Source organism: Echiichthys vipera, assembly GCF_963691815.1.
Source record: "Echiichthys vipera genome assembly, chromosome: 7".
Taxonomy (NCBI): Eukaryota; Metazoa; Chordata; class Actinopteri; order Perciformes; family Trachinidae; genus Echiichthys; species Echiichthys vipera.
The window spans coordinates 17,332,321-17,360,025 of NC_139832.1; the positions used below are offsets into that span (position 1 = coordinate 17,332,321).

General features: G+C 40.3%; 1 protein-coding gene across 1 annotated transcript; it reads right to left on the reverse strand.

Annotated features, from left to right (window-relative positions):
* Window positions 1-55: 55 nt before the first annotated feature.
* On the reverse strand, window positions 56-27,705 carry tubgcp6 (tubulin gamma complex component 6). The gene is made up of 25 exons (XM_083917044.1): window positions 27,490-27,705; window positions 26,400-27,205; window positions 26,052-26,215; window positions 25,738-25,951; window positions 24,623-24,781; window positions 24,253-24,374; window positions 24,026-24,089; window positions 23,815-23,924; window positions 23,566-23,657; window positions 21,722-21,861; window positions 19,907-20,056; window positions 19,055-19,136; window positions 18,878-18,966; window positions 16,889-17,004; window positions 15,556-15,694; window positions 15,345-15,443; window positions 13,371-15,243; window positions 12,341-12,502; window positions 8,935-9,103; window positions 6,695-6,836; window positions 4,614-4,808; window positions 3,843-3,975; window positions 2,918-3,131; window positions 1,923-2,116; window positions 56-460 (listed from the first exon to the last, which is right to left on the reverse strand). The coding sequence occupies exons 2-25, from the start codon at window positions 27,183-27,185 to the stop codon at window positions 369-371; spliced, it is 5,700 nt and encodes a 1,899-aa protein (XP_083773170.1). The 5' UTR covers window positions 27,186-27,205; window positions 27,490-27,705; the 3' UTR covers window positions 56-368.

Below are 27,705 nucleotides of genomic sequence, written 5' to 3' on the forward strand. Positions count from 1 at the left end.
TATTTACATATAATTGACATTTATACACACTTAAAATCTACATAGCTGAAGGTACACCTGAGCATGAATTCAGCTTTATCTCAGTCACAAACTTTGGAAGCATACAGTCTTGGAAGTAAAGCCATTAATCAAGCACACAGACATGCAGTTTTAAATCCTGCACACTGGTTGGCAAACTTGTTTAAATGTCAAATCCATGCCCTAATATAAAGTCAAGCGGGTTTCTTAATGTATTTTAGACACTGTATTTAATTGTATTATATTTCTGATTATCCGTCTTATAGAAACATACAGAAGATTCTAAAATGAAGTCATGATAAATGATGGTGAAAATGGCCTCATGGTTAACATACACACCAGGACACAACTCAGGAGTCTTTGTAGTAGTTGTTGAAGTTGATGCGAAGCAGGAAATCCTCTAGATGAGGCTGGTAGCCTCTGTTCACCAGCTTGGTCACCACTAAGGAGAAAAAAAAGAAAAAAAGTACTTTTTTTTAGAAAACCTTCTATACCTATAAATAAAGTTAGAATTAGTCATATTATTTTAGTATGAAATTCCCTCATTGTTTTATTATCCCTCTACCGTGGCTCAGTTAAGAAATGATCTGTAGAAATATAAGAGGAGCTACGTACTTAAGACACCCATATATCTGCAGAAAAATTGAAGTCTCATTATCCTCAGGTACACTTTGGAGAGTATGTACTCAAGATACTGAATAGTATGTAGACTATGTCTCATGTTGACTTACACATAAAAGAATGATCCCAGTCACTTCCACACAATGAGATATACTGTACAGGTTATTAAATAAACACTGGTATTAGATCGGCCAACACCCAAAGCCCAGGTGTTAGTACTGAGACTGTAAAAACTTTACTGATCATACTCCGCTCGTGTTGATCAAAGATGAACCTAACTTCAGTTTTAGAAAATTATTCTTCCCCATTTCATCATTAAAGCAAAACGGGTAATACTCACATGTGCTAAGTGAAAAGAAAATAACTCTCCCAACCATTAAAATGTGGCCGGATGACTCGTATTTAATTATATTTAGAGAAAATTTGATGCTTTAAAAACATACTCTCAATTTGATATAATTTGTCATCCCTTAATAAAGTGTGTAACTGCTTTAAATTAAAGCTGAAGCCCGTAACTTTCTGTAAAAACTATGTTTTTCATAATTGCTGAAACTGTCACTGTATCACAGCAGCACATTGAGACACATGCTAATGAACTCTGACAAAACTGTAAAACTAGGCAGCTCTGATCAAATATGAATCTAGATTCTGTAACTGTGTTGCATATTTCTCACACAGTGTTTTAAGAAACATTTTTTAATTTACTGTGGCTGTAAAATTGCAGTTTGTCCAGCTGGTGGGCGGGACGTGGTTTTGGTCACTTTACAGCTAAACAGTACACTAAAATAAGTTTCTGAAAAAACTTTATTAAAAAAAATAGGCAATACAGTAACAGAATATTGATTCATATTCATATTTGATCAGCACTGCCTATGGATTGGAGTTCAGAGCAGTCATTGACACTGTCAGAGACTCCTCGGATCTGATTGGTTGTTGTAGGTCCAGATCGTCTGTCTCATAGGATATAGTGACAGTTTCAGGAAATATGAAAAAAAAACTGTCATAGAAAGTTGCCAACTTCAACTTTCAAAGACATTCTATTGTACATAGCATTTTAACATTTTACAATATTATACAAACACAAGTGAAAGATATTCAAGGAACTTGGGTTGGTGGGATTAAAAAGGCTCTTTGTTGCCTTTATCCTCCACCTTTTTTCCTAATTATTTTAGTTATTAGTTTTGAATTTACCAATTGAGTGTAAGACTGATACTTTTGTAACACATTTTAACTGAGCAACTGCTGAATCCAACGATAAAATTTGAAAAATACTCTGTCCTTACCTTTGAAAAGAAAGTGAGAGTAATACTTGAAGGTGTTATACGACTGCTGCATGGCAATGAAGCTGGGGTGCACTGCCTCCCCCTGCTGGCAGCCCCAGGGCTGTGCGATCAGCTGGGCCCGAAACTTAAGAATCAGGCTGAAAATGCTGTGGATGATGTTCATGACTGGAGCCGCCTTTTCTGTCAGCAAACCCCTGGGGAAGCAAGAGAGTGTTAAGTTTTAGAAACATAACAAGGAACTTTGAAATGACTTTTTGAATGGGCTGAAATCAAACACAGAAAAGTGTGATACAGACAACCTCTTCTAATGAGATTAAATCATTCATCAGGTTCAAAAGTTGGCCTTGCATCCAGCTGGAATTTTAATTAACTTGTTACGGGGAGGTTGAATTAATTTTATATAAAATTATGGGTGCAGAGAGTACCACTTCAACTTGATGTGCAGAGCCTTAAGAATTATTAAACTCCTGATTTTATGCATTTTATAGCCTGACGGTTTAAATTAGATTTTTGCTGTCTATATAAAAAGTCCACAACACTTTGCAGAATACCTTAAACATTACAAAGTTCCAATGCCCCAAAAAGTTGTACCCATTCGTGTGCAATTATTATCTTTATCGATTGATCAAAAGGTGCAACTATTAGTCGTTCAAAAGAAAAAACGCATTTTAAAGAAATAAAAAGAGCAATACAAAAGCATTACACAACTATACTGTGGCACATGTACAGTTATTTCATTTAGTTTATCCGTGCCAACTCTCACATGGGGTGCACAGGCTAAGAGCTGTTACACTGAATACTGAAAGCTGTGATCACTCAAAATGCTGAAAAGTTTAGAATATATTGCATTCAAGGGGGACAAGGACATTTGTTCTTGTTCCAAAATGTCTTCTCCCAAGGAAAAAACAACACATAACCTATTTTGTGCATAGAAACAGCACACATTATATTGCAATAAATACTGTATCATGGACATATGCAGCCCCAGTCCTCACCTGAAGATGGCTCTGTTGAGGTAGTCTGCATGTGTGCGGTGGATAGCGTCCAGGTCGCTGGCAGTCGCTAGCTTGGCTGTGAACTCGCTCCAGGACACTTGCAGGATCTGGTTGGCGATGTATCCCTGTATCACCTTGACAAAATGCTGCATCTCATGCCTGTAGAGCTGAAGCTGATGAAACTGCACAGAGCGACCTGCACCTTTCACCAGCGCTAAGGGAAACAAAGATGGGAACAAGTCAAGGTCAGCTGCAGGGATTGAAAATACACATTTGCTGACATTAAAATGTGAAAGCTTTTCTGAGTTATTTATATCTCTGCACAATTTAAAGTACACAAAATGACAAAGCAATCACTGTAATTACAAAACAAACAAATCACTGGAAAACCAATCACTTTGGGCTCTTTATTCCTTTTGGTCAGCAACTTGAGCTCATTTTGGGCACATAAAATAATGAAACTATTTGCTAGCTAAAGCTATAGTTACAATATAGACAAACCATGGTTAGTTGCATTATACATCTTTTTCTTTCTTTGAGTGCTGACATTTTAGTCTGGCTCATGGTCAAAAAAGGCATTACAAATCCTATAAGTCCACATTTTTCTCTGGCAATCAGTTGTAGAACTTAAAAACCATATCAATAGATTTTATTTAAGAACTTTACAGCTCTCGAATACCTTTTTTCCCCATCAGGATATTCATTTTAGTAGTTTGTACACAGGCTTTCCCTGATCAATACTATCCAACAGTCCCACTGCTATGAGACGTGCTTTGTATTAATAAAACATGAAGGAATCCCAGTTTTCCCCTTGATGAATAATTTAAAAACAGTTAAAGCACAAGAGGAAGAATTTTAACTCTTGCTTCCCGGAGGGAAAGCGGAATCTGAGCCGAGCCCAAGTCGACAGCTCCCTCCTTCTCACCTGTTCTCTTGAGGTGGAACCAGACCTCACGGAGGCTCCACACCATGTGTTTGAGCTGTAGCAGGAACGAGAACAGACGGTTGTACTTGTTCATGCAGCTGTCCGTGATGATAATGTTCAATGGCCAGTCCACCTGCGAGACGACAGGAAGGGAAAGCGACAGACACCGGAAAAATGAGGGGTGGGGGGGGGGGGGGGGGGGGGGTGCGTGAGAGGGAGTGAGTGTGAAAAAGTTACACAACAGGAGTTAGAAAGAATAGGTAAAAAAAGGAGGGTGACGAATGAGGGGAGGGGAGGAGAGAAGGTGTGAGAGCAGAGATGTTGATAAAGGAGGTGAGAGGATTGTGTAGGGAAGACAGCGTATTGAGAGATGGGGGTGGAAGAGGAATGGGGAAAATATAAATGGGGAGAAAAACGAGTGAAGCAAGAAAAGGCATGAAGCAAGAGATAAAGGTGGAAAAAGAGGGAGGAGATTCAAAAAAGGTACAAAATAGAGTTTTAGCAGGAGAGTGTACAGTCATGAGGATGAAGAACAGAACAGGAGCAACAGAGGATAATGTGTGAAGCATTAGCCACTGTGCATGTCATCCAAAAGACTTGACTCCACTCAATCTACAAGGTTCAACTATTTAAGAGTGTGATATGCTCATTTACCACACCGAGAGCAGTTTGTCAAAACATGACACATTCAAGTTGCCACTCATGCTGAGACAAGTGCACTGATGCAAGCATACACACTGTTACTCACTCTATTAAAAGACACTGCCTCACCTTGTAGCGTAACTCCAGACAGTTGAGAGAATCAGGGGCGTGGGGGTGGAAAGTCTCTGGGAGAAAGCGCAGGGCGAAGGTGAAGTTACCAGCTAAGGGGGTATCCCCATGTAAGCTGTACTGCAGGGCTTTACTGAGGATGGAGTTCAGGACTAAAGGGGTCAGCAGCTCACCGGGAGTTTGGCCACTGCCCATCTGGTTGGAGGAGACATTTGTCATATAAATACACAGATATCAAACATGACTACCCATACCTCTTAACCAGCCTTTTCAAATGTGCCATTGAGGGCTAAGTGTTAGCAGGTTTTTATCCCGAACAAACACTGCGTGTTAGCTGATTACAATGATAAGCTTTCTTTACAGTTGAAGGTGTGCTAATCAGTATGCTCAGCTGGTGGAGTGTGTGGCTGTAACAAAAACGTTCTGTTTCCCGGGCCTTAAAAGACAGATGTACATTATTGTTTCTGCAGAACAGCACCAAGGTGTTAGCAAAGGCTGTAACTGTTATTTCACACCAGGAAGCTTGGGCTTATCATAAGTAGTCTAGGAATCTATGGAGTGACAAATCATGTGCTGCAAAACAGACACGGAGAGACATTGGTTAGAAAATGTTTACGAGTTTAAAGCAGCTATAATTTATATTTAAGTAAACAACAGTGAACAGTGTCACTTGTAGTGATGAACACGCATACAATTGTCACCTGGATCTGCAGCTGTCCTCAGCTTTACAGAGCTTTATAGAGTTTCAGCTCATTGTTTAGCTGTCTGACCCAAAACATTACTGTTTTGATTCACTCTCACTGCTACAGTATCATAGCATTGTTTTCCATCGCAGCAGGCAACTACATCAGTGAAAAAGCTCTAAAAACCTACAGATATTTCCCTAAAGAGTGAATGTTGGACTTGGATTCACTAGGTGGCCAGAAACTAGAGCTGCACGATTAATCGTTAAAAGCTTGTTATCTCAATTCAGGCATGTAGACATTCTCATTTCTGACAAACAAAAATCCTGCCAAGATTTCCTTCGGATAGTTGTGTTGACCCAGGGCCGAAGACAATAGGACCAGGGAGGATAGAAATTAATTTTAAGATAAATTTGGCACGAGAGATTAAAGAAGAAGCCCCTGCTAATGTGATAATGAACAGCATTATCATTCTTTTAGCTCTGTTTTTTGTCTAACTCCTGTAAGTACTTGGGCCTTAAACCAAAAGGCACTGAAACGCCATTACTAAAGAGGTACTGCACACTATAACATAATTATTGAACTGGAAAGTAAATGATATAACTGTACTGTGATGAAACTGATCAAGGCTGGTGTTAATGTTGACATTTCTCACCAAATTTGTAAAAATCAGCATTTCTTGGGTTGAAAATGGCTCAACACACCCATTACTGTTTTAATTCCAATGGCGAGGTAGAGTCGACCAGTTGGGACTGTGTCATCATCTCTATCTCAAACTTTAAAAATGTTTATGGCCTTTAATCTGAAGTAGGCAGCCCCCCTACCCTTGCACTCTCTCTGCCCCTTTCTGAGCGCTCTGCACACTTTGTTGCATTTTTCAAAATTATACAGGGGGTGAAGTTACACTTTAATATGGGAAGCTATGGATGGTATAACCGCCATACAAACAGGCTTTAGAATAAGAGAAAAGAAGGAGATATTCACCAGGCAATGACACAAGAGAGTTGGACTTACTTACTTATATAGAGTTCCATTGCAGAGCTGCCCTCCACATTTGGCGCATACATTTTTAAATGGCCAACTCTGTAATCAAGTTTTAGTTTATGCCTAGGGTATTATTCAGTGTGTAGTTCTTAGTTTATGCATACAATCATTACATCTCCAAGGTTACCTGCACCTGCTCTCAGTTGGGTTTCTAAGGCTAAAAGCAGATAATCTGTATAAACAGAATACGCATTGTTCCAAATGTGTTGCATTCAAGGGGAGACTATTAGACCTTGTTCAAAAATTGTTCCGAGATCGTTCTTGTTCTCTCTGAGAAGGCAATGAATAAAAATACAATAAATCACCCTTATTTTATGCAGAACGATGACAGCAACATTTGGAAAAGAGCTTCACCTTTTCAAAGAGCAGATCGCTGAGGGACTGTGCAAACTCGCCATCCTCCATCAGCAGGAAGTGGCGCAGTGCTTCAAAGTGTCTCTCCACCCCTAACTCCACAAAGAAGTAGTCCACCACTGCCTTGTTCACCAATGATACACTGGAAATGGAAGGCGGAGGAGAGAATTAACAGGGAATAAAAAGAGAACAGTCTTGACACAAGAATCAGGACTGAAAATGAAGATGACTTGCATATTGGATACAGGTTGTTTATTCTGTATACTGGTGATGACTTCCTCCATCTCTTTTTCACTCACCCGGCCAAGTAAGGGTCAGAAATCTACTTCAAATTCATTTTTTACTTGTGAGTTGAAAGAAAAGCGAGATGGCTCACTCCCTAGTTACTTTAGGGCTCTTAACTTTTTTCACCATCCTTCCGAACTGTCCCAAAATACAATCTAAGCCTTCCCACAATCAATGTGTGAATATTTTTGTTTTTCTACATTGTCATTAGCAAGCATGATATTTGACTTGCACCAGGCAATCAAGCAAGCCTTATTGTTGAGCCCTGTCATTGCTTAAAATTATTCCTTAGCAAATCTCATTTATATTAGGGCTGTATCGATACCTACTAATCTCATGATAAGATACACTATATTCAGCTCAGAATACGATATACAGTATATCACGATATTCATCCAACAATTCAATCCGATTTGATATGATACACTTACATCATTTTTTGAAAGATTTTAAAGGGACAGTGTGATTTTGATGACATCTTGTGAGTGATCCATTGACTGGGATTGAATTAATAAAAACTGAAAGAATCAATTACACAATATATGGCTCTGACTGGATAGCAGAGATGGTAATAAGTCACTTTTTGCAAGTCCAAGTCCTTATCGAGTCTCTTATGGTTTTGATAAATAATAAAATAGAGTTGAAGTTCAACCATATATTATAATTACAAAGTCCCAACTAATGACACTCCAGGTCCAGCTCTCATTGGAGGATTTTAAGACATTTGATAATAACTTGAAGGCAGACACATCTGGCTGTAGATATTCTGCAGGATATATATTCATGATTATGCTCGATTTTGATATATACTTGATGTATACTTGTTTTTTTTACTTGTTATTTAATATATTTTAATTGTATTACAGTCATGTATTTTATATTGGCTACTCATTATGTTTGTCAGAAACGTTGTCAGACATGCTGCTGCCTGTCTCAGCTCACTCTGAAAAAAGAGATGTTTAATGTCAGCGAGCTCGTTCTGTGAAATAAATAAAAAAATCCTACAGCCTCTCAAACGCAGTGTAATGTTTAAAGCTAATAACGCAGTAACATTAACGTTATGTAGTCAACAATAAATCTGTAACGTAAACTTAACTTAAGTAGACATTAGTAATTGACGAGTATTTCTCTCAGTTAAATGGCGTTTCAAAAATGTAATTTAACGCCAATCTAAAAGTTCATCTCTCACAAAGTTAACATTAGTAACTAGCTAACATTGATTATGCAGCTGAGATTAACACATACGTTGCATTCTGTGATCCTTTTGTTTCATCTGTGCCTGAAGTTATTAAAGCCAGACAGTAATGGAACTGCAGCAGCAGGTGACGTGCTCTCAAAAAATCGATACTTTCTATTGAAACAAAATATCAATTTATATCGCAGAATCGATAAAATCCTAAAGCCCTTACTTATATAACGTGGGATTTAGGGGAGGCTCTCTTTAACTGAAAAGTCAGCAGGGAAGAAATAAAAATAGAGCAGAAAATCTCTGGCAAATTTCATTGCATCTTCTAAACACAGGATAAAAAAATGTGTTAAAAAAAATTTAGAGCTGTGAATGCAAACGCTAAATTTACTGCACACCCGCAGTGAAGAAAACCATTTCTTTACACACCAAGGCTAAACTGCATGGAGTGCAGAAATAGATGGAGGTGAAGACTGACAGGGCTGTCTACAATTCTGATGGAACAGAAAAAGGATCCTAAAGTAGAGTAATAAGAATTTAAATCATTCTTCCAGTGCAGACTGTGCACTCAAATACAGTTTAAGTGGCAGAAAAAAATGACAAGAGTTAATGCCTCACATAGCAACATGGTATTTGGCTTCAAGGTAAAATAATCATGTCTTTCTTAAACACTCAAAACCCACTTATGAACAATAACTGGTAATGTGCTCAGACGTTTTTAATGCCTTTCTACCCCCAGACACTCCTGCAACTTTTTTCAGACACTCACTGTGTGATGAGCGGGGTAGTGACTGCCTGTTTTATCAGAACTGGCAGGGAAACCATTTCGCTGAGTTGAATAGCAGTGGTGTCTGTTGCTCTGCGGAGTATAGGGTCCATAGAAAGGCCCCAAGGGCCCCGAGTTACCTGCTTCAGCAGCTGACACTCGGGGGATGAAGCTGTGTGAGAGGGAGATGACAGGTATGTTTCCTGAATACATATCACTCAACTGCAGAAAGCTGTGCCATTTTTAAAAGTTCAAAGAAAGAATAGTGTGTATAGCCTGTGAATGTTCTGGTCATCGTTATCCCCAAAGCAAATTTCAGTCAAAAGCAACTGGACTTGGTTGTCTAGGAAGACGTTTCACCTCTCATCCAAGAGGCTTCATCAGTTTGTGTACGCAACTGAGCAGGCTGGGACTGGTCAAACTAACTGGTGTGGAGATCCAGGTATCTAACCTCTCACAAGGCCAATGATGTCACTGGAACCCCTTATGCTCCAAGTGCCAACGGCCGTCGTTAGAGTGACAGTCGTTGGTGCGAACAGTTGTTCTTTGAGGTTAGATTGTTGAATCTCCTGGGAAGGGATGAAAGGGCTGCATTGTAAATTGGAGATAAGTGGTGTTTCAGAGCTCCTTCTCTGTTTAGCGATGTTTCTCTACTTTTGCATAGATGGCTTCTTTTACTCCTTTTTCAAACCATCTGTCCTCTCTGTCCAGGATGTGGACATTGTTATCAAAAAAGGAGTGGGCTTTCTCCTTGAGATGTAAGTGGACAGCAGAGTCCAGGCCTGAGGAGTTAGCTCTCCTGTGTTGGATCATGCGTTTATGCAATGGTTGTTTTGTTTCTTCAATGTAGAGATTTTTGCATTCCTCGTTGCATTGGACAGCATAAACCAGATTGCTTTTGTGGGTGTGTGGTGTTCTGTCCTTGGGATGTACTAGTCTATGTCTGAGTGTGTTACTGGGTTTGAAATACACAGGGATGCAGTGTTTGTCGAAGATCCTCCTGAGTTTCTCTGATACCCTCTTTGGTTTTCTTTCTGGAAGCAGCTGCCGTTTTCACAAAGGTCCAGCTGGGGTAGCCACAAGTTGTGAGGGCGGCTCTCAGGTGCTTGCGTTCTTCCCCTTGGGCCTGTGAGCTGGTGGGTACGTTATCAACTCTGTGTTGCAGTTTTCTGATAACTATAAACTTGTGTTCCAGGGGATGGTGGGAGTCAAACAGTAGATATTGATCTGTGTGAGTGGCTTTTCTGTATACCCCAATGTGGAGGCTCCTGTCATTCTCCATACAGATGTCACAGTCTAAGAAAGGCAAACTGTTGTCCTTGACTTCTTCTCTGGTAAACTTGATGTTTCTGTCCAATGAGTTTATATGTTCGGAGCACTAACAAAGTCCAAACCTACTTCCCACCAACGACTGTCACTCTAACGACGGTCGTTGGCACTTGGAGCACAAAGGGTTCCAGTGACATCATCGGCCTTGTGAGAGGTTAAAAACCTGGATCTCCACACCAGTTAGTTGGACCAGTCCCAGCCTGGTCAGATGCATACATGAACTGATGAAGCCTCTTAGATGAGAGGTGAAACATCTTCTTAGACAAATAACCAAATCCAGTTGCTTTTGACTGAAATTTTCTTTGGGGATAATAGTGTGTACAACTGAATGAAAAAGAAACAAAAGTCAAATTATTATCCAAGTTTTTTTTTGTTTTCTTTGCTGGATGGCTTAAAACATACATATACTGAATCATTTATACAAACAATTAGTCGATCGCATTCAATAAATTAAATTTATTGGCTATTTTGATAACTGATTAATGGTTTAAACCATTTTTCAAAGTAAAAATGCCCAATGTTGACTGGAGTTCTATGAAATTAAACTTAATATCTTCAGGGTTTTGGCAGATGGTTGCACTAAACAAAACATTTGACTATAAGGATGTGGGCTTTTTACTATTTTCTAAAATGTTTTAGACTTTCTGATTAATTGATAATGAAAATTATCATTAGTTGCAGCCCTTAAACAAAGGCCTTAAAGTGTGCTGATTTATCCCTCAAAAAGATGAAATAACACTTTGGCATAATCTCAATAAAGATAAAAACAATTATTTTATTAAATAGCACTATATTGTGAATTGATTTAGTTATATTGTCCACCTTCTATATTTATAGTAACATGCCCTAAATAATCAGGATTCCTGACTTTGACTGGTAGTGTGGAACATTTATTCAGCTGACTGATTTCACATAGACCCTGGGAGCTAGCATGAATAATAGCAACATGACATGCAAAGTGAAAAAGACAGGATATTATTTCAACGAGCCATGATGCATCACACCGAAACATAAACCAGACTTAATACCCTTATGAAATATCACTGCTTCTTATAAAACCTCTGTGCCTGCTGTTGATTGAGTACATATTTAACAGCCTCTGAAAATGCATCAGTCCTGAACATGTAAAAAGGCTTGTTTTAATTTACATGGAGTAAGCTCCACCACTGTAAGGTATATAATTTCCATTTCTCTGCAGTTTGAAATGTGTTGCTCTAATTCAAAATCTGTTTCATTTCTCATAGTTATTTCAGAGACATCGGGGAGTTAATAGACTGCACACAATGTACAACTCGCCTTCGACCACAAAGATGAGCTCATATTCTTCAATTAAAACGACTATCAGAAGATCAAGGGTGTCAATTTATTTTTTCACTCGATTTGAACTGTAAGCTATAAACTTTTTAGTTAAGAAATGAATGGGTAAGGTTTTGTTTCAGAGAAGAAGAAAGGCCGCAGTCTTAGCAGAATTATTGTATTTAATGCCTTGTCTTTTTTTGGCCATTGGTTAAAAGCATCAGCAAGACCATATATGTACATTTTCAGCAATAACATTATTTTAATTTATTTATACCCAAATAATTGACTTTAACAAACCTGATTTGATTGAAATTTGGGTTGTGCTGTAAAATTTGCCCACAAGAATTGTTGAAATAAAGCTTAGCCTTATGCTATTAAGATGTCATTATTAAGAGTAACCAAAACCTTACAAAAAACATACACTCTGGGACTGGAGTTTAATATTTTTTTCCACTGGCCATAAAACTGTTATAGTTTATTCTCTCACTGTTCCTAAGTAATTTAATTCCTATCTAAATGTTTTCTGTTATTCTATAGTTCCTCTATTACAGAGTTAAATTGTGAAATTCCTCAAGGTTTTGTTTTGGATCCCCTTATGTTTTCTATTCATGTGTTTCACTTGGATATATGTCGTTAAATGATGTCTACAATCCAGTCCGTACTTCCCAAATTCCCCTTGGCATGTATAAAAATCCTCATATCTTGAACATCAACATTGCCTACATCGACTTTGAGTCAAAGAAACCATTTATTTTTGGCCAGTCATATGTTTTCAACTAACCCATTAGGTTGTAGCAGTCCTCGTATTGTTCCACTTCATACTGAGCACACAAAGCCAAGAGGTATTCCTGCTCAGACTTTTCTCCAGGGGAAAAAACGAAACCGGATGCCCAGGACTCCATGAACTCAACCAGCCGCTCACCAGGGCTGTCTGAGTTTAAGCCTGAAGAGAGATGTAGAACAGTAACTTTGACATGGAACACAATATTCAGTGACATTTATAAGGCACAATTAAAACCCATGCATCAAAGCAAAAAATTACCATATCCATCTTTCCAAGTCATGACCCTAAATATTTTTCTAAAGACTTTTCAATGCAAAGGTAGAATATATATATATACCATATATATAGTAAACATTTGAAAACAGACAGACTAACAAAAAGCCTAAAATGAAAAAAATTTGAATGAAAGGTCAAAATTAAGCATTTCAAAAATATGTAAATCATTCATCATTCAACTTATATTGGAGGGTTGGTGGCTTGATAGGGGGCTTTTACCTATATGTCAGGACTGCCCAAAACCTACAGTACTGCACTTTTTATTATTTGCACCCCGCCTAAGAAAATAGCAAACATTAATCTTAACTATCTGTTCTTGAAGCAATCTAAGGATCTTGCTTTCAATAGCAATAAAGAAGTCTCCTGTTCAAAACATTGCATAGTGGAGGGAGATAATTAATTTGTCTTAAGTGAAGGAGAAGGTTACAGCAATTGGACAGCCATTCAAAATATAAGTATTTATGGGAGTAAAAGCACTTCTTTCATTTTATCTATCTTCAATTTAATTGATGTATTTTTTCTTTTATTTCTACTTGTTGAGATAATCTCCTCTATGTATGCGAGTTATTTTGTTGTATTTTGAGTTGATGAAATAAATATACCGGTAGTTTAAAATGAAATACAAGAGTAAGTTTATTGATCTGGATTACATTTGCATCCAATTGTAACATCTTTTTCTATCTCAAGCTTACTAAGTGGCACTTAAGCCTGCCTCACAACTGCAGAATGTGTATAATTTAATATTCATTACCTTCATCATCTTCATTGTCTTCTGTCTTCTGCTGATTTAAGATGCCTTTGTCCTTAACCACGCATCCAACTGCAAGTGAAGAATCAGATGAGTGGCCATAAGTGCTGCCTGGTAGTGCAGAGAGTTGCGGCTGTGTCCCCAGCACCACACAACCCACCCCGAGCGTTGAATCAGAGGAGTGGCCGTAGGCGCTGCCGGGTAGTGGTGATTGAAATGGATCAGTTCGGGACACTATACATCCAATGCCTAAATTTGAGTCCGAAGAATGACCATGGGCACTGCCAGGTAGAGGAGAACGTTTGGGTTCATCTCCTGAAACTACACATCCATTAGCCAATGCTGAGTCTGAAGAATGACCATGGGCACTGCCAGGTAGAGGAGAACGCTTGGGTTCGCCTCCTGAAACTACACATCCATCAGCCAAAGCTGAGTCCGAAGAATGACCATAAGAGCTTCCAGGTAGAGCAGACAAGGCGGGTTCAGCTCCAGACACCACACAGCCTGAATGAAAGATGCAGTCTGAGGCATGTCCATGTTTACTCGAACGGAGTCTTGCTTCAGGTATGTTAGACACAAACTCACCCACTTTTATATTAGCATCAGAGGAGTGGCCGTAAATGCTGGGAGCAGCAAATGTTGCGACAAAATCAGAGATATTTTCTCCAACTTTAATGTGGGCATCTGAACTGTGACCATGGACATTGGGGGAGGGCAGAGAGGCGACTACATCTGAAACATGCTCACCAACTTTGATGTGAGCATCTGAGGCATGACCGTGGACACTGGAAGAAGGTAGAGGAGTATCAACTTCGGAAACATGTTGTCCAATCGAGATGTGTGAGTCTGAGGCATGACCGTGGATGTTAGGTGCTGGAAGAGGAGCAGTCACCTCTGAATCAAGCTGTCCGACCCTTGTGTGAGCATCAGTGGAATGTTGGTGGATGTTTGATGAAAGCTCCGGGGCAACGGCATCTGAAAGTAGCTCTCCAGCTATTAGATGAGCATCGGATACATGAAGGTTTGGAAAAGAAATATTATCACCAGCTTTATCTTGAGCATCTGAGCTGCGGTCTTGAGTCCCTGCAGCAAGTGTATCAATCCCACCACAGTCAGAAAGACTTGCCACTGCTTTGTGGTGACCATTATCCTTGCTACTTTGCTCTGGTGTGGCGGACAGGGCAGCATCAGCCCCATCATCATCTTTTGCAGAGTCAACAGATTTACCCTCATCCTCATCCATTCCCTCATTTGCCTCTACTTTACATTCTAAATTCCCCATTTCAATTTTAGGTTCCATCATAGATGCAACTTCCACCTGCTTGTTGTCATTGTCCTTCATTGAGCCACTCCCATCTTCTAGATGCACTGAGGACTGAGAGGGATGTCCATAAATAATTGCTTTAGGTACATTTTGAAAATCCTCTGGGGTATATTGGCCAAGAGGAAATCTTGATTTGGAGGCTTGCCCAAAAGGGCTTGCTTTGGGTAGACTATCCTGGACTTGAGACATGTTCTCTCCTATGGGTATGTGAGAAAAAGAGGGGTGGTTTTGGATCATGGCTTGGCCTGTGATACCCTCAAGTGGACTAAAGGGGGCACTGAAGTCATAGTCTACTAGTTGTGCCGTAGGACACACTTTAGGTAGGTCAGAGCCGATCTCCTGTAGGGCGATATCCACCTGCTGACTGCCAGGATTTGGTGATTTCAGGAGAAAATCATTGATTTCTATGTCCTCAGAGATAAGAACAGGGTCTACTGTAAGGTGGGTGAGGGTGGGTGATGAAAGATGTTGGTGAGGTGCTGTTAGTGATACAGCATCAGATTCTTGAGTGTCTGCTGACTGCTGTTCAGATGGATCCTGAGGTGGAGACTCCTGTTAAGAGAAGATACTAATAGGTACACACTTCTAAAGATATCAATAGAGTGGTATAAAATGGGGATTCATTTGGAAACACTAGTGTGTTGTTGTCATACCAGTGTTGGTTGTGATGTAGTTTGTTGTGCTGAGGGAACAGGTGGCAACACTTCCATAGGAGGCCTCTCCTGGCCTAAAGGATATTTTTCTAGCATTACCTGAAAATAAGTCACGAGAGCTTTGGTTAAAATCACTTCTCTTACTCTAAATAATCTATCTAATATAATTTCGGTGTCCTCTCTGTGTTTTCTCTGTGAATTCATTACAAACCTGAGTGTGCTGCCTGTCATGCATGAAGAACTGAGCCCTGGCCTCGTCAAGTCTCATTCGTTGCACCCGCCACATGGCCCGTCTCTCTCTGCGAGCTGCCTCCTCTGACAGATGGCTGTACTGAGCTATCAGTTCCTTTCTACAATGAAAGTGTAGTAAGACAGGTTATAGGTAAATAATCTAGCTAAGGATTGTACCCAGACCACCTTGCAGTAAATGCATGTCTAGGACAGGGTGTATGTCACAGAGAGCTTAAAATAATGATTGTTTTAATTATTGATTAATCTGCTGATTTGCTGATTATTTTCTTGATGAATAAATGTATCATTTAGTCTAAAAAGAAAACAGTGAAAAATGCCAAACATGCCTTTACAAGCTCTGTGCCATCTTTGTGGTGCTCTAATGATGTGACACATGGTTGCTGAGGATCAAATATGAAACTTCTAATTTATGGGAGTATGTGATCCCACCAGGTCATTCAGTCACAGGTAACTTTGCTCCAGTTAGCTTTATATTATTACTCAACTCTGATAAGAATAGAAAAATATAAATAATTGCCCCTCTTCATAAACACTGATTGGTTGATGAAATTTTTGCAGACAAGTGAAATACTGAATCATTCATATTTAAATTGAGTGCATGTAATCCAGCAATCAGTGTTCTTTATACTCTGCGATGATAAGCTTTCATGTACATGTGCTCATGAGGGACTGATAAGAATATTGCAATAAGCCTGTGTGTGAATATATACTCTCAGGCTCTGTCATCCCTCTGAATTCAATTATGAGCAATTTCCCTTCTGCAATTGTCACCCACTTTAATGATCTAGAATGAATTAATCAATCAATCAGTGAAGGCCTTTAAAATATGAAATATAAGTTTTTCGTCATAAAGACTTATTAATTAAGTTATTTCCACAACACATCCCAAATAATAAGGTACTTAAATCTTGAAACATTGCAACCAATACCACTGCAAGACAGGAATTTTAAATCAAGCCACCATGAACTGGTTAGGTGAAATGCAGGTAAACTGTGACCTCCAACGCCTTGTCTAGCTAACTAACAACTTTTAGCCATCTTTTTGAAATCCACTTGTGCTATGCTCTCATTACAGGCTCTGATCACATTTGATCCTGCTGTGGCATCATGCAATTATCCCAACTGCAGGGAAATTCAGCACAAGCCCAGCTGCTGAAATAGGGAACTGATGTCCCATCATATTTGCACATAGCCAGTTAATATATTTCAGATCAAATAAAATCTTAACAGAGATTAATCAATCATTAATAAAACATTTCCATCTCTAGCAGCGGCTGTAAAAGCACTCAGACCTGGCTCTGTGCTCGAGTTGCTCCTCCAGGGCTTGTAGTCTCTTTTCTCTGTCCCTTAGCTCTCTGGCAAAGCTGAAGTCATCCTCCTCCTGCCTCCTCTTGGCTACACTTCTCCACTGGTGACACACGCAGACGCGCCCACGCAAGCACACACAGACACAGACACAGACACACGCACGCACGCACGCACGCACGCACGCACGCACGCACGCACGCACGCACGCACGCACGCACGCACGCACACAAATGAATCCAATTATGTCTACATAATTCTCTTTCAAACATAAATTTCTGATCTGACAGATGTGTTGATTTAAAAGCAGCAAATGACAATGTGAAAGGGTTTGCCTGTATTTGTCTTGCAGCCAGGTAAAACATAGAACACACAAACATTAGCACACATTCTAAAATATGGAAATCATAATACAATACATAGATACATCAGTGGAATCCAGAAAACCTAGAGGACGCCATGGCTAAAACATTATCAGCCCCCAGTAGTTAAATGGGAAACTATCACTACAAATCATCATGAGAATTTAACAGTGGTGGCCTGAGAAATAAAGGAATTATCCTGCCTGATAGACGTGGCCTTTCATTGTTTCCCCTACATGCATCTAGCAGCAGAGGTGCGCACCAAGTGTCTCAATGACTCTCCCTGTCTAAACTTATTCATAAAATGTGTGGAACAAGCTGTATGATACGTGTCTGGAAAATTGGTATATGTCTCGTGAACCAGCGAACTCCTAAGCAGTGCTGTCACCTCAAAGGACCGCCGACTCCCGCGACTTTGTTTTATTTATGAAGATACCTTTTATTTATTTGATCAATATGTTTTAGTGAGGAAACAATGCATTTAAATATAGGCATTTTTGCCTATATTGTCTTAATATGATAACCAGACATTCTATACATTTAAAATACTTTGAACTAATGTTGAGAAAACCTTAAGAGTGTGTTAAATTACTTGTCATTTGCATTTTCATCTAAACGACTATGACTATATTAAAAATGGCTGTCAAAATGAACACTGGGTGACTCATAACTGCTTGTTTGTCAAATCACGTTCTAATTTCCAGATGAGTACCTGTGCATCAAATGAAGTGCGGTCGTTGACAAATTGCCCGAGTTGTCACTGAATGTTCACTTGTTAGCAATTATAGTAGCCAGATATTTGTAAAACTTAAACTGTTCAATGGTCTGACCCTTAATGACACTCTGAATGGGCATCAGGGGCTTTGTTATAAAGTCTACACATCAGTTTTAGTGACATTCTGTTTTAGAAAACAGTTATTACCAATGAACAAAATCATCAACCACAGGGCCAAAGGTAAAAATCCCTCTTCTGTTACAGGCTCACCATGATGTATGATAAACTTACAGAGAATTATCACCTCAATCTGCAGCTCCCCTCTGAGAACAGTTTTAAAGTGAGTTTCAGCTCGTTATTTAGCTGTACAGCTGTTGGTTCTCTCTTGTAGCGCCATAGTTATTCACAGCAGGCAGATGCACAAAAATGCTCTACAATCTCACTATATACTACCCACTCAGCACCAAATGGCACACAGACACAGTTAGCGACTAGCTGGTGGACAAAGTGCAGCATTTAGCAGCTAAAAAGCTAGATATTTCCCTCCGGAGTTGGTAGAGACAACACAGCTCCAAATGAATCATGTTGCTCTGTGCCTGCTAGATGTGCAAATAGTAACTGAAGAGGTTGTTTTGTCCTCATAACTTGTTTCTGCTGCCTCAAAGTGACACAAAAATATGTTAATGTAGGTTTAACATTTGAATAAAAAGAAAAAACACATTGTCTTCTTTCGGTCTCCCTCTCTCTAACACACCACCCTTTCTTACTTCTTTAGACACATGCTCACCATCTTACTTTCTGACACATGTCTCAAGATATGCAAGCACAAGTACATTTTTTAAATCTGTTGTTCTTATTCACAGAGACAGACACACACACACAGAGACACACACACCTACCTCTTGTTCCTGCTCAAGGTGCTGTTTCAGCTCCTCAAAACGCTCCCTCTTCTCGGCTTCTTCAGCCAGACGTTGTGACACTTGGCGGCCTACAGGAGCCAAGAGAGATTACAGTGGGATGCTTACCCACTGCTTACTTGTTGTGTGCGTGCGTGTGTGCGTGCGTGCGTCACTAACCACGAATGCTCTCCAGGGTTTTGGCCGCTGACTCTCTGACCTGATTGATCAGTTCCTGGCGTGCCTGCTCTGCTCGCTGGGCCTTACAGTAGATAGACAAGAAATCATCATTAACAAAGATCTATCCAGCTGCCCTGTAGCTCACCTCTCCTCCTCTGCCAGTCGTACACACACACACACACACACACACACACACACACACACACACACACACACACACACACACACACACACACACACACACACACACACACACACACACACACACACACACACACACACACACACACACACACACACACACACACACACACACACACACACACACACACACACACACACACACAAACACACACACACAAACACACACACACACTGTGTGTAGGTCATACAAATCAGATTGTTACACTAAATCAAGCAGCGTGCAAGCCCCAGACTTGACTTCAGCTGCATCATTATAATGACTCGCTGCTGAAATTCTCAGTACTTGAGGGGCAGTGTCACCATCATGAATCATGTTATGTTATAAAAAAACAACAACTCCTTTCTCTGTCTTTAGGGATAATACCTGTGTAATGACTTGTCTTACTAAAGGCTTGCTTTCTCAGCCTGAAGTTTAGGCTTCCTTTTGATTTGATCCGTTAAAGTCAGTTAGCAGCATAATGGTGACTTTAAAGGTACTACACCATGTTGACTGCCATGTCTGCTATCATGGGAAGACATTCTTGAATATTTCTTTATGCTATTTTGACCAAAGTGCTTGTCATAACTGAGAAGGGGAAATACTAACAAAAGCCCAGACATCAAAAAAATTGTAAAAATAAATCAGAGGTGAAGATTGTGTCCCAGTACTTGCTCCTCCCTGCTGATAGCGCTGTTCTTAGCAACCCTCTCCATGCGTCCACGGTACACAGCACAGTCCCTCTCGATCTCCTCCACCTCCCGGAGGGAGAAGGTGACAGCAATCCGAGGCATCGGTAGCTCTGACCAGCAGATATAGTGCTGTGGACACAGTTAACAAAAAGTTAGTACTGAAAAGGAGGCTCATTGTTTTAAGTGTTAATCCTGAATCCTGTTTTCATATCTTGGACACCAAAGATTGGTGTTAAACTTCAAGGAGTGAAAAGTGCCTATACTATCATATAAGACACAGATACAGTGGAGCAGCTGAAATTAGCAAATGATGGCATTTCTGCTTGAAACATTATCAATATAGTCAATTAATTTTCTGCTTATCAACTAATTTCTTAATAGACAAATTGTCGTAGCTCCAGTAAAAAAAAGTTTACCAGCTGTAAAAGAAAGCAATGGTCTACTTGTATTGTCGGTTGGAACCCACATAATTTAACATGCTCATACCCATCCTGTAGTTTTTCCAGGAATAACAGACCCTGACACTAGTGGACATTAGCATACAGAGAAACACTGTAGTTACAGAACGCCAATTAGTCATAAGCATGGGTTGACGGTTTAGGTCAGGTAGGTCGAGTCATAAAAAGCATAATGTGCTGGTGAATCAGCAGGAGATTCACAGAGAAGTGAGGAAATGACATACAATTGGATTACATAAAAACTTGAACAATTAGCTAAAGCTTTCCATTTGTCTGGTATGCTAAGCTTCATATAATTATGCCAAGTGGGGGGTCCATTTATATAACATGGACAACTGTTAAGTATAGGGTTTTAGCAGTAGTGCTGTGAATTACATGGTAACTCAAAAAGAAACATTGACTATATTTAGTGCACCCTTATGTGAAAAACCACTCTAGTGACAACATTTTCTCAGATACAAGTCACTATAGTCAATGTCAGACATTTTAGAGGACAGAAACAAAAGAATAAAACTTTTTTGAGTGGAAGGGGACTAACATGACTATAGATATTGTTATAGTTGTTACTTTTGTGGTTGTTTGCATCTCTTGGACTGTCTCTCTGTCTGTCTGTCTTTGTGTCTCTCTGTCCATCTGTCTGTCAGTTCTCTCTTTCTCTTTCCTTTTTCACCTCTGCCTCAGTACCAGTACCTCATCACCAGACAATTTATCACAATACTGTTGCGTGTGTATTGATAACATTTTGAAGGGCCTGTCCCCATATGTTGCTGTATTGATTATTTGACCACCCCCCTTGGGCAGTATGGATTTCCACATGGATAGAAGCATGTTGTGGCAGGTAGATAATTGTGTAGTGCATGTGGATTTTGTGGAAGGCAGAGCCTATCTGTGCACCATAGCCAATACAATACACTGAAAAAGCAAGAAAACAGATCAAATATGGTATGTTATATCTACTTATGCTATATGTTAGTTAATTACCTAGTTGTTTACTGTGACTACATCTGACATGGGTTGTTGGGAGAGACAGTGGGATTCATGTTGGGTTTTTTCTTTTCCTTTTTCACTTTAAAGCAGACACTCTGACGCAATATGGAACTGTTGTACTACCCCCCCAGCCTGGTCAGTTGCATACATGAACCGAGGAAGCCTCTTGGATGAGAGGTGAAACGTCTTCCTAGACAAATAACCAAGTCCAGTTGCTTTTGACTGAAATTGCTTTTGGGGACCTGTCTGCAATAATCCAATAGTCCAATTTAAGCACTGCAAACTATAATCCAAGATTGTCTTTGAACTAAATAAAGACTTAATTTGTAATTTGTTAAAATGTACAAACCTGCGGACAGCAAATCTTGAGAAGGTTGATGGTCTTTCCACAGACATACACGTCATTGGCAATGTGTCTCAGGAAGATGGGAACACAATCCTCCACATCCTTTGAGATCAGAGTGTAGCCTTGGACCCAAAAGTGTTTGTCTGCACAGATTCAAAGACGCCCATTACTTGCTGCTATACAATTTAGACCAAGTAGTTTTACTGCTCCATTATGCCTCTGATAACAGTACAACACACTCACAACTGAAGTAAAAAAAGTAATAGTGGAGGAGTGCTACTCAGCCTGCACTGGGCCCAAAACTTTTCCTTATTAGTATGACTTACGGGGCATGGCAAAACTCTGGTCGCTTGAATTAACACTTGGAAATTGTTAGCGCTTAGCTCAGTGATCCTAAGCAAAAAGCATAAGAGAACATGAATGCGCTGAGCTTCCAGGGCTCTTTACAGAAAGCCTACGGCTTGCCAAGATAGCTTAGCTGCTGATTGCTTCCCTGGCCGACAGACTTCGAGGAGAACAATGACATTTGTGCGTCCTCCAAAAAGCAGGAGCGAGAAGTGCAGAGGTTCACTGCAGGAGTTGATGAGGTGTAGCCGATGAGCAAATGAACCTCGTAGCCATACAAAGCCGAGGTGATGGTCTGACCTTGAATGGGTTGTTGCATGACATACAATATTTGAACAAGCTATATTGATTCATTTAGAACCATGTTTATACAGTAGAATGCTCACTTACAGTGTATAGTCGTTTGGGGGCAAAGAGGCTTCCATCAGGATTATTTGTGCAAACAATTCCCTAATACAGGGATGCAAATACGTATTTACATTATCGATGAATTTGCCAATTATTTTGTCATTTTGTCTGTAAGATTTCAGAAAATAGTGATATTGGTCCACAAAGTACTTTTGCCCCAGCAAAAGCTCTACTATAATATGTTCTTATCTTGTTTTCCAAAAAAAGTGAATCGTCTTATTTGGGAGGGAATATTGCAGTATAGAATACCGCGTCTTTATTTTAACTAGAGCAGCAACGATCAGTCGATTTGTTGACATGCAGATGTTTTGATAACCAGAGTTAAAAGTGCCCAAAAATGTAAAGGTGTAAGTCTTATTTTCTTGTAATTATTTTATTGGTTGTGGAGTTTTGATGAAATCACCTTTAGCATTTTTGTATTTTATGATGTTTATTAAACCAAATGATCCATCTGAAAATAAGCAATTTAATAGATGATAAAAATAATTATTAGTTGCGGGCCTAATTGCAACCCTCAAAATAAAATTCCGACTTGAGCTGTAACAAAGAAATGTCTTTAAATTAAACAGTAAATATTAAAATCTGTTAAATCTTTAATCAGCCAGACGTTTCCTGTGGAGTAAAGATGGTCACAGGTCTGTATTTATCTAACATTCAAGGATAATCTCCTCCTGTCTCAATTCTACTCTTCTGCTCTCCTTAAACAGCCAAGTCATTAATTGAACTAAAAAAAGATTAAGTCAGCTAGATTTGTCAAGGGCAATTACAAGAGAGGAAATGTATGAAGTAACTAATTTATTTCAGAAAATGTTTCAGCTAGCATGGTTTCCAACTGAAACAAATAAAGAAACATTATTTATTAGGCTCTGTCCCTTTGGCTTACTGAGCAGAGATGGCTCTGGTCTCCGATGTTGTTTCCCACTGATTATCATCCAATAACTTCATGACACCCTTCATAGACACAAGGACAAATCCAACTAGGCAATAAAGGCTGTAATGAAATTTGTTTTGTTTTTTCTGCTAGACAATCTGTTCAGCAAGCTTTTCACTTTCAGAAGCTGCTGGCTGAAGACAGCATGAGAGCATCATCTCACCTCTAAAGCTGAGATAGTCCTCGTTGACCTGGATCATGAATTCTCCATAAACGTCACGAAACACGCCGCTATACACCCAGTCAGACACAAACCTAAGTGAAGCACAGCAAAAAAAGTCACACCCAGTCCTGCCAATTTCTGGAAAGTTTCCAATAAAGCAAGTTCTGCATATCAGTGGAGTGAAGTCATGTCCTTGTGTAATATTATTTTTGTTTTGAAGGCACATGCATGAAGAGTGTAGTAACTGACCGTGTATAAGGTTCACAGCTGCTCTTCAGCAGAGACAGCAGCACCGGATAGTTCTCGTTGCTGCAGTTATTATGTGCTTCATTGTACAGGTATGACAGCAGTTTAACACCCTGAGGAGGATCACATGGCACTGAGCTGACATCCCATCTGATAGGCTAAACACGACGATGATGGATGACATATTGCAGTTTGCAGACAAAAGTGCACTCACCACAGGGAAGGTGGCCTGGCCTGCACCCAAAGGCCCATCTACACAGCACAGTTCTGACAGGTACCTTAGATTTAAATAAAGCAGAGTTTTTTTTCAACTGATGTCATTTGCATCAAGATCCTATTGGGTACAACTGTACTGTCGGCTGGGCTAGTTGAGGTTAAAAAGTGTGAAATTAAAACGAACATAGAAGGCAAAAAAAGTGGAAAAAACAGGTTTGACCTCACCTGAGTTGACGGCCTACTTTGCGGAAGAGGAAGCCAATCGTCAACAGGCTGAGGGTGGGTGGAGTGCTGAGAACACAAGCCCTGTAGTAATGCAGATATTTCCGCAGACCACCTGTAAAAGCCTTGGAGAGAAACAATGTTTTTTTTTTTTTATTTCATTAGCTATGAGGTGTAATTGTAGGTGTTAATAAATTGTGTGTGTGTATTTGTGTTTGCAAACTCAAATTGCCTCTTGACGGACGAATACAATATTGAATTGAAAACACACAACAATGGTGTCCCACACAAGTCCCATGCAGAGTACAAGGAGAGAAGGCCGGGGGTACATTTTGCAGTCTCAACATTGTTAATGATGAATATGCAAACATACCTGTAAGACTAGGCCTTTTTTGTCAGCACTCTGCAGAGTAAAGCGACTAAGCCTCAAGTAGTGGGTGCCGTACTGGGCCAGCTCCCCCAAGAGACGAGACACACTCTCTGGAGAGGCTCCAGACACGCACACACCAGGTCTGACATCAAACTGAACACTCTGCGAAGTAGATTACATATTTACAGATGACGGAAAAAATGCAGAGAACAACTGTACAATGTAACAACATCCAATAGCCTTGCAGCAAAGACTGTCTCTGTAAAGCATATAATAATGAATTTGTGTCGAGGTTGACAGAAAGTCACCTCCATGGTGACTTCTGAGGGCACGGTTTGTGGTGTTATTATATTAGACTGCAATACATAATCAGGTGTTTGTTATGTTGCCCTTCCCATGGTTGTTTTATGAGAACTGGATACAAAGACAGGGCCCTTCTGGGGGAACAGAAATAACATAGACAATATTTTGCAATCTAGCACAACACTACCACAAAGCACAGCCTGAAAGATGACCTTTGAGTTTAATAAACACCTCTTTGACAGTCTCAGCAAAGATTTTAACACTTGCAGGAGTTGCATCTGATTGGTCTAAAGTATTAGATTGCATCTAATTGTACAGGTGTTCTTGATATTGTGTCAACCTCCTTTACCAGCCTGCATATTAATGATAATCTTTGCTAGAGAGCGAGAACACAAGGGACTTATTTAAAAAAAAGAGGATTCAAGTGATGTAGTAAATAACTATAATCTTCTAGAGAATATAAAAACATAATGGAAAACAATTAACAAAACTTCTCTCCTATAGTTTTGTTTTTGGCATTAGGAAAATTACATTTATTTCTTCACTATTTAAAGCATGTTGTCAGGCAACTGTGCTCAACACTCTCACTCTGTTGATGTATTCATAAGTCAATTGGGATTGTTTATATCACACATGGACAGTCTGTCCATTGATTCTGCTCTCAAGTTCACTTCTCTGTGTTTTTCTTAGTAATTGTATGCTCTGACATTGCTTTTAGCACTTCATTCACTTATCACATCTGTCCCCAGACGCCTAAAACGACAAATCATGCATTTAATTTTATTTAAAGAGACTGATAAAGATATGAAATGCACCTGGTTTAAAGGAAAAGTCGTGGACGCCACTCCGATCAAGACGTTGAGGAGGTCAAATACCAGTTGTGCCTGAGAGTCAAGGGGCAGCGGGAGAAGAGGTGAGGGCGTAGCAGTGCTGACCACCCTCATCTCCCCCTCCCATAGACGATAGAGCTTGTCAAAGGTCTCCCTGCCTCCCTCTGTCAAATAGAGGGACTCCCTTTTCCCTGGCGGGCTAGTAGGAAAAGTGTAGTAAAATGAAATTAAATGTGTTCCAGGAAGGGAGAGGGAGAGTTTGATCAAACTTTTAGCAGCACAACTGATGTGTCACTTACCATCCAACAGACTCCCAGCAGCGGCTTCTTGCAGGCTCAAATGTACGGAGAGCCTCCCATATATCAACATCTGGAATGGGGCTGGTCTCGGACTGAGAGTCTGGGGTCATGTTGGATGCTGACTGGAAACCCTCATCCTCAGACTGATCTAAACATGGGGGGACCTGCATAGACAACAATAAATCCTGATGATACCATTGCATAACACTGGGGTTTAAAATTAAGTCAAACACTTGGACAAATATGAACCCACTCGCAAGTTAAAATGAGTTGACCTGGCCACATGAAAAAATAAATTTAAATTTAGCAACATGCATTAGCTTACTAGACTTAGACATAGTGCCATACCCTTAAAGCCAGGCCAGTTACATCAACATTACTGGGAACAGGAGGCAGGTCCAGTCTTATGTCAATGTCTGAGGTACGACTGTGCTGCAGTGCTCCAAACAGCGTCATCCTGGTCTCCCTCTCAAATCTTTCTTCCGCTTCCAATTTGGTTCTCAGGGCCAGCAGTCCTGTGCCTGGAGGGGCAGCCATCAACCTCTGAGTTCCACACAAACTCTCCAAAGTTCCCCATTCCTCCCCACAGATTAGACCCCACGCCCGGGCCTCTAGCCTCTGCAGCTCCTCGCTCTGGTAGCCCCAAGGTTGAGGCCTCCGCGTCACAGGCCGCTCTCGTCTCATGTAGTCCTTGCTGAAAGAGGTAGGGGGCGGAGGTGCCGAACCAGCTAGATGAACCAAGAGCTCAAGAACTGCGTCTACTTCCTTCAGGCCAGAGGATGCTCCCTTCAGCAGAATCCCCAGCTGCTCCTCCAACCTCTCTGCTTCCTCTCGGCACCCTGCCACCCGCAAATCAAAACATATCATCAGGACTTTGTTTTTGGGCGGCGTATTAGCTGTGACACTCGGTCCTGAGGCAGACCCTTTGGGATCATCTTGAAATAGCTTAGACAGCAGGGCCCCGTAGGCACACTTCTTCAGAGTTCTGCGGAAACCATCTCTTGAGACACCACCCAGGGCGCGGCGTTTCCATGACACCCCAGACAGACTGCAGTCACACAGGGCACCCAGAAGCTCAGTGATGCTACCGTCGTTGCTGATGTACGTCATGGGGTTGTTGGGGCTCGAATACATGGTGGCAGTGTTACCTCAGCCTTTAACAGTGAAACAACACAGGTGTTAAATGGTATATCGTTTTCTCTGTTTTATTTAACAAGACAATCAGATTCAGCCGTGCACTGTGTGTGTAGTGGAAGAATAATATGATAGTAGACGTTAAGCTAGATTTCAGGACCCAGGCATGCACACAGTTTAACCCAATTTAACCACTAAACTAGACAGTGACGTTAGCTATAAGTTAAAGTTGCAGCAAAGCCAGCAAACGGTAACCACCCCAGTTCCTTCCCGAGCTAAAATAATGCTTATTGAGATTATTTACCCTCTAGAGATGCTGTGACTCCTTCCAGTGCATGCTAACGTTTGTTATTAGCAACTAGCCCCCCGCGGATCAACTGGCTGCCTTACTTAGCTCACGTTCCAAGCATGCGAAGTTCCCCTGGGTCCCCCTAGACAGTTCCCGAATGTCTTTATTATTCTGTGGTTATTCAGTTAATGTGCTGTAATTGTAATGTTGTTGTGACGAGCTAACTACTAG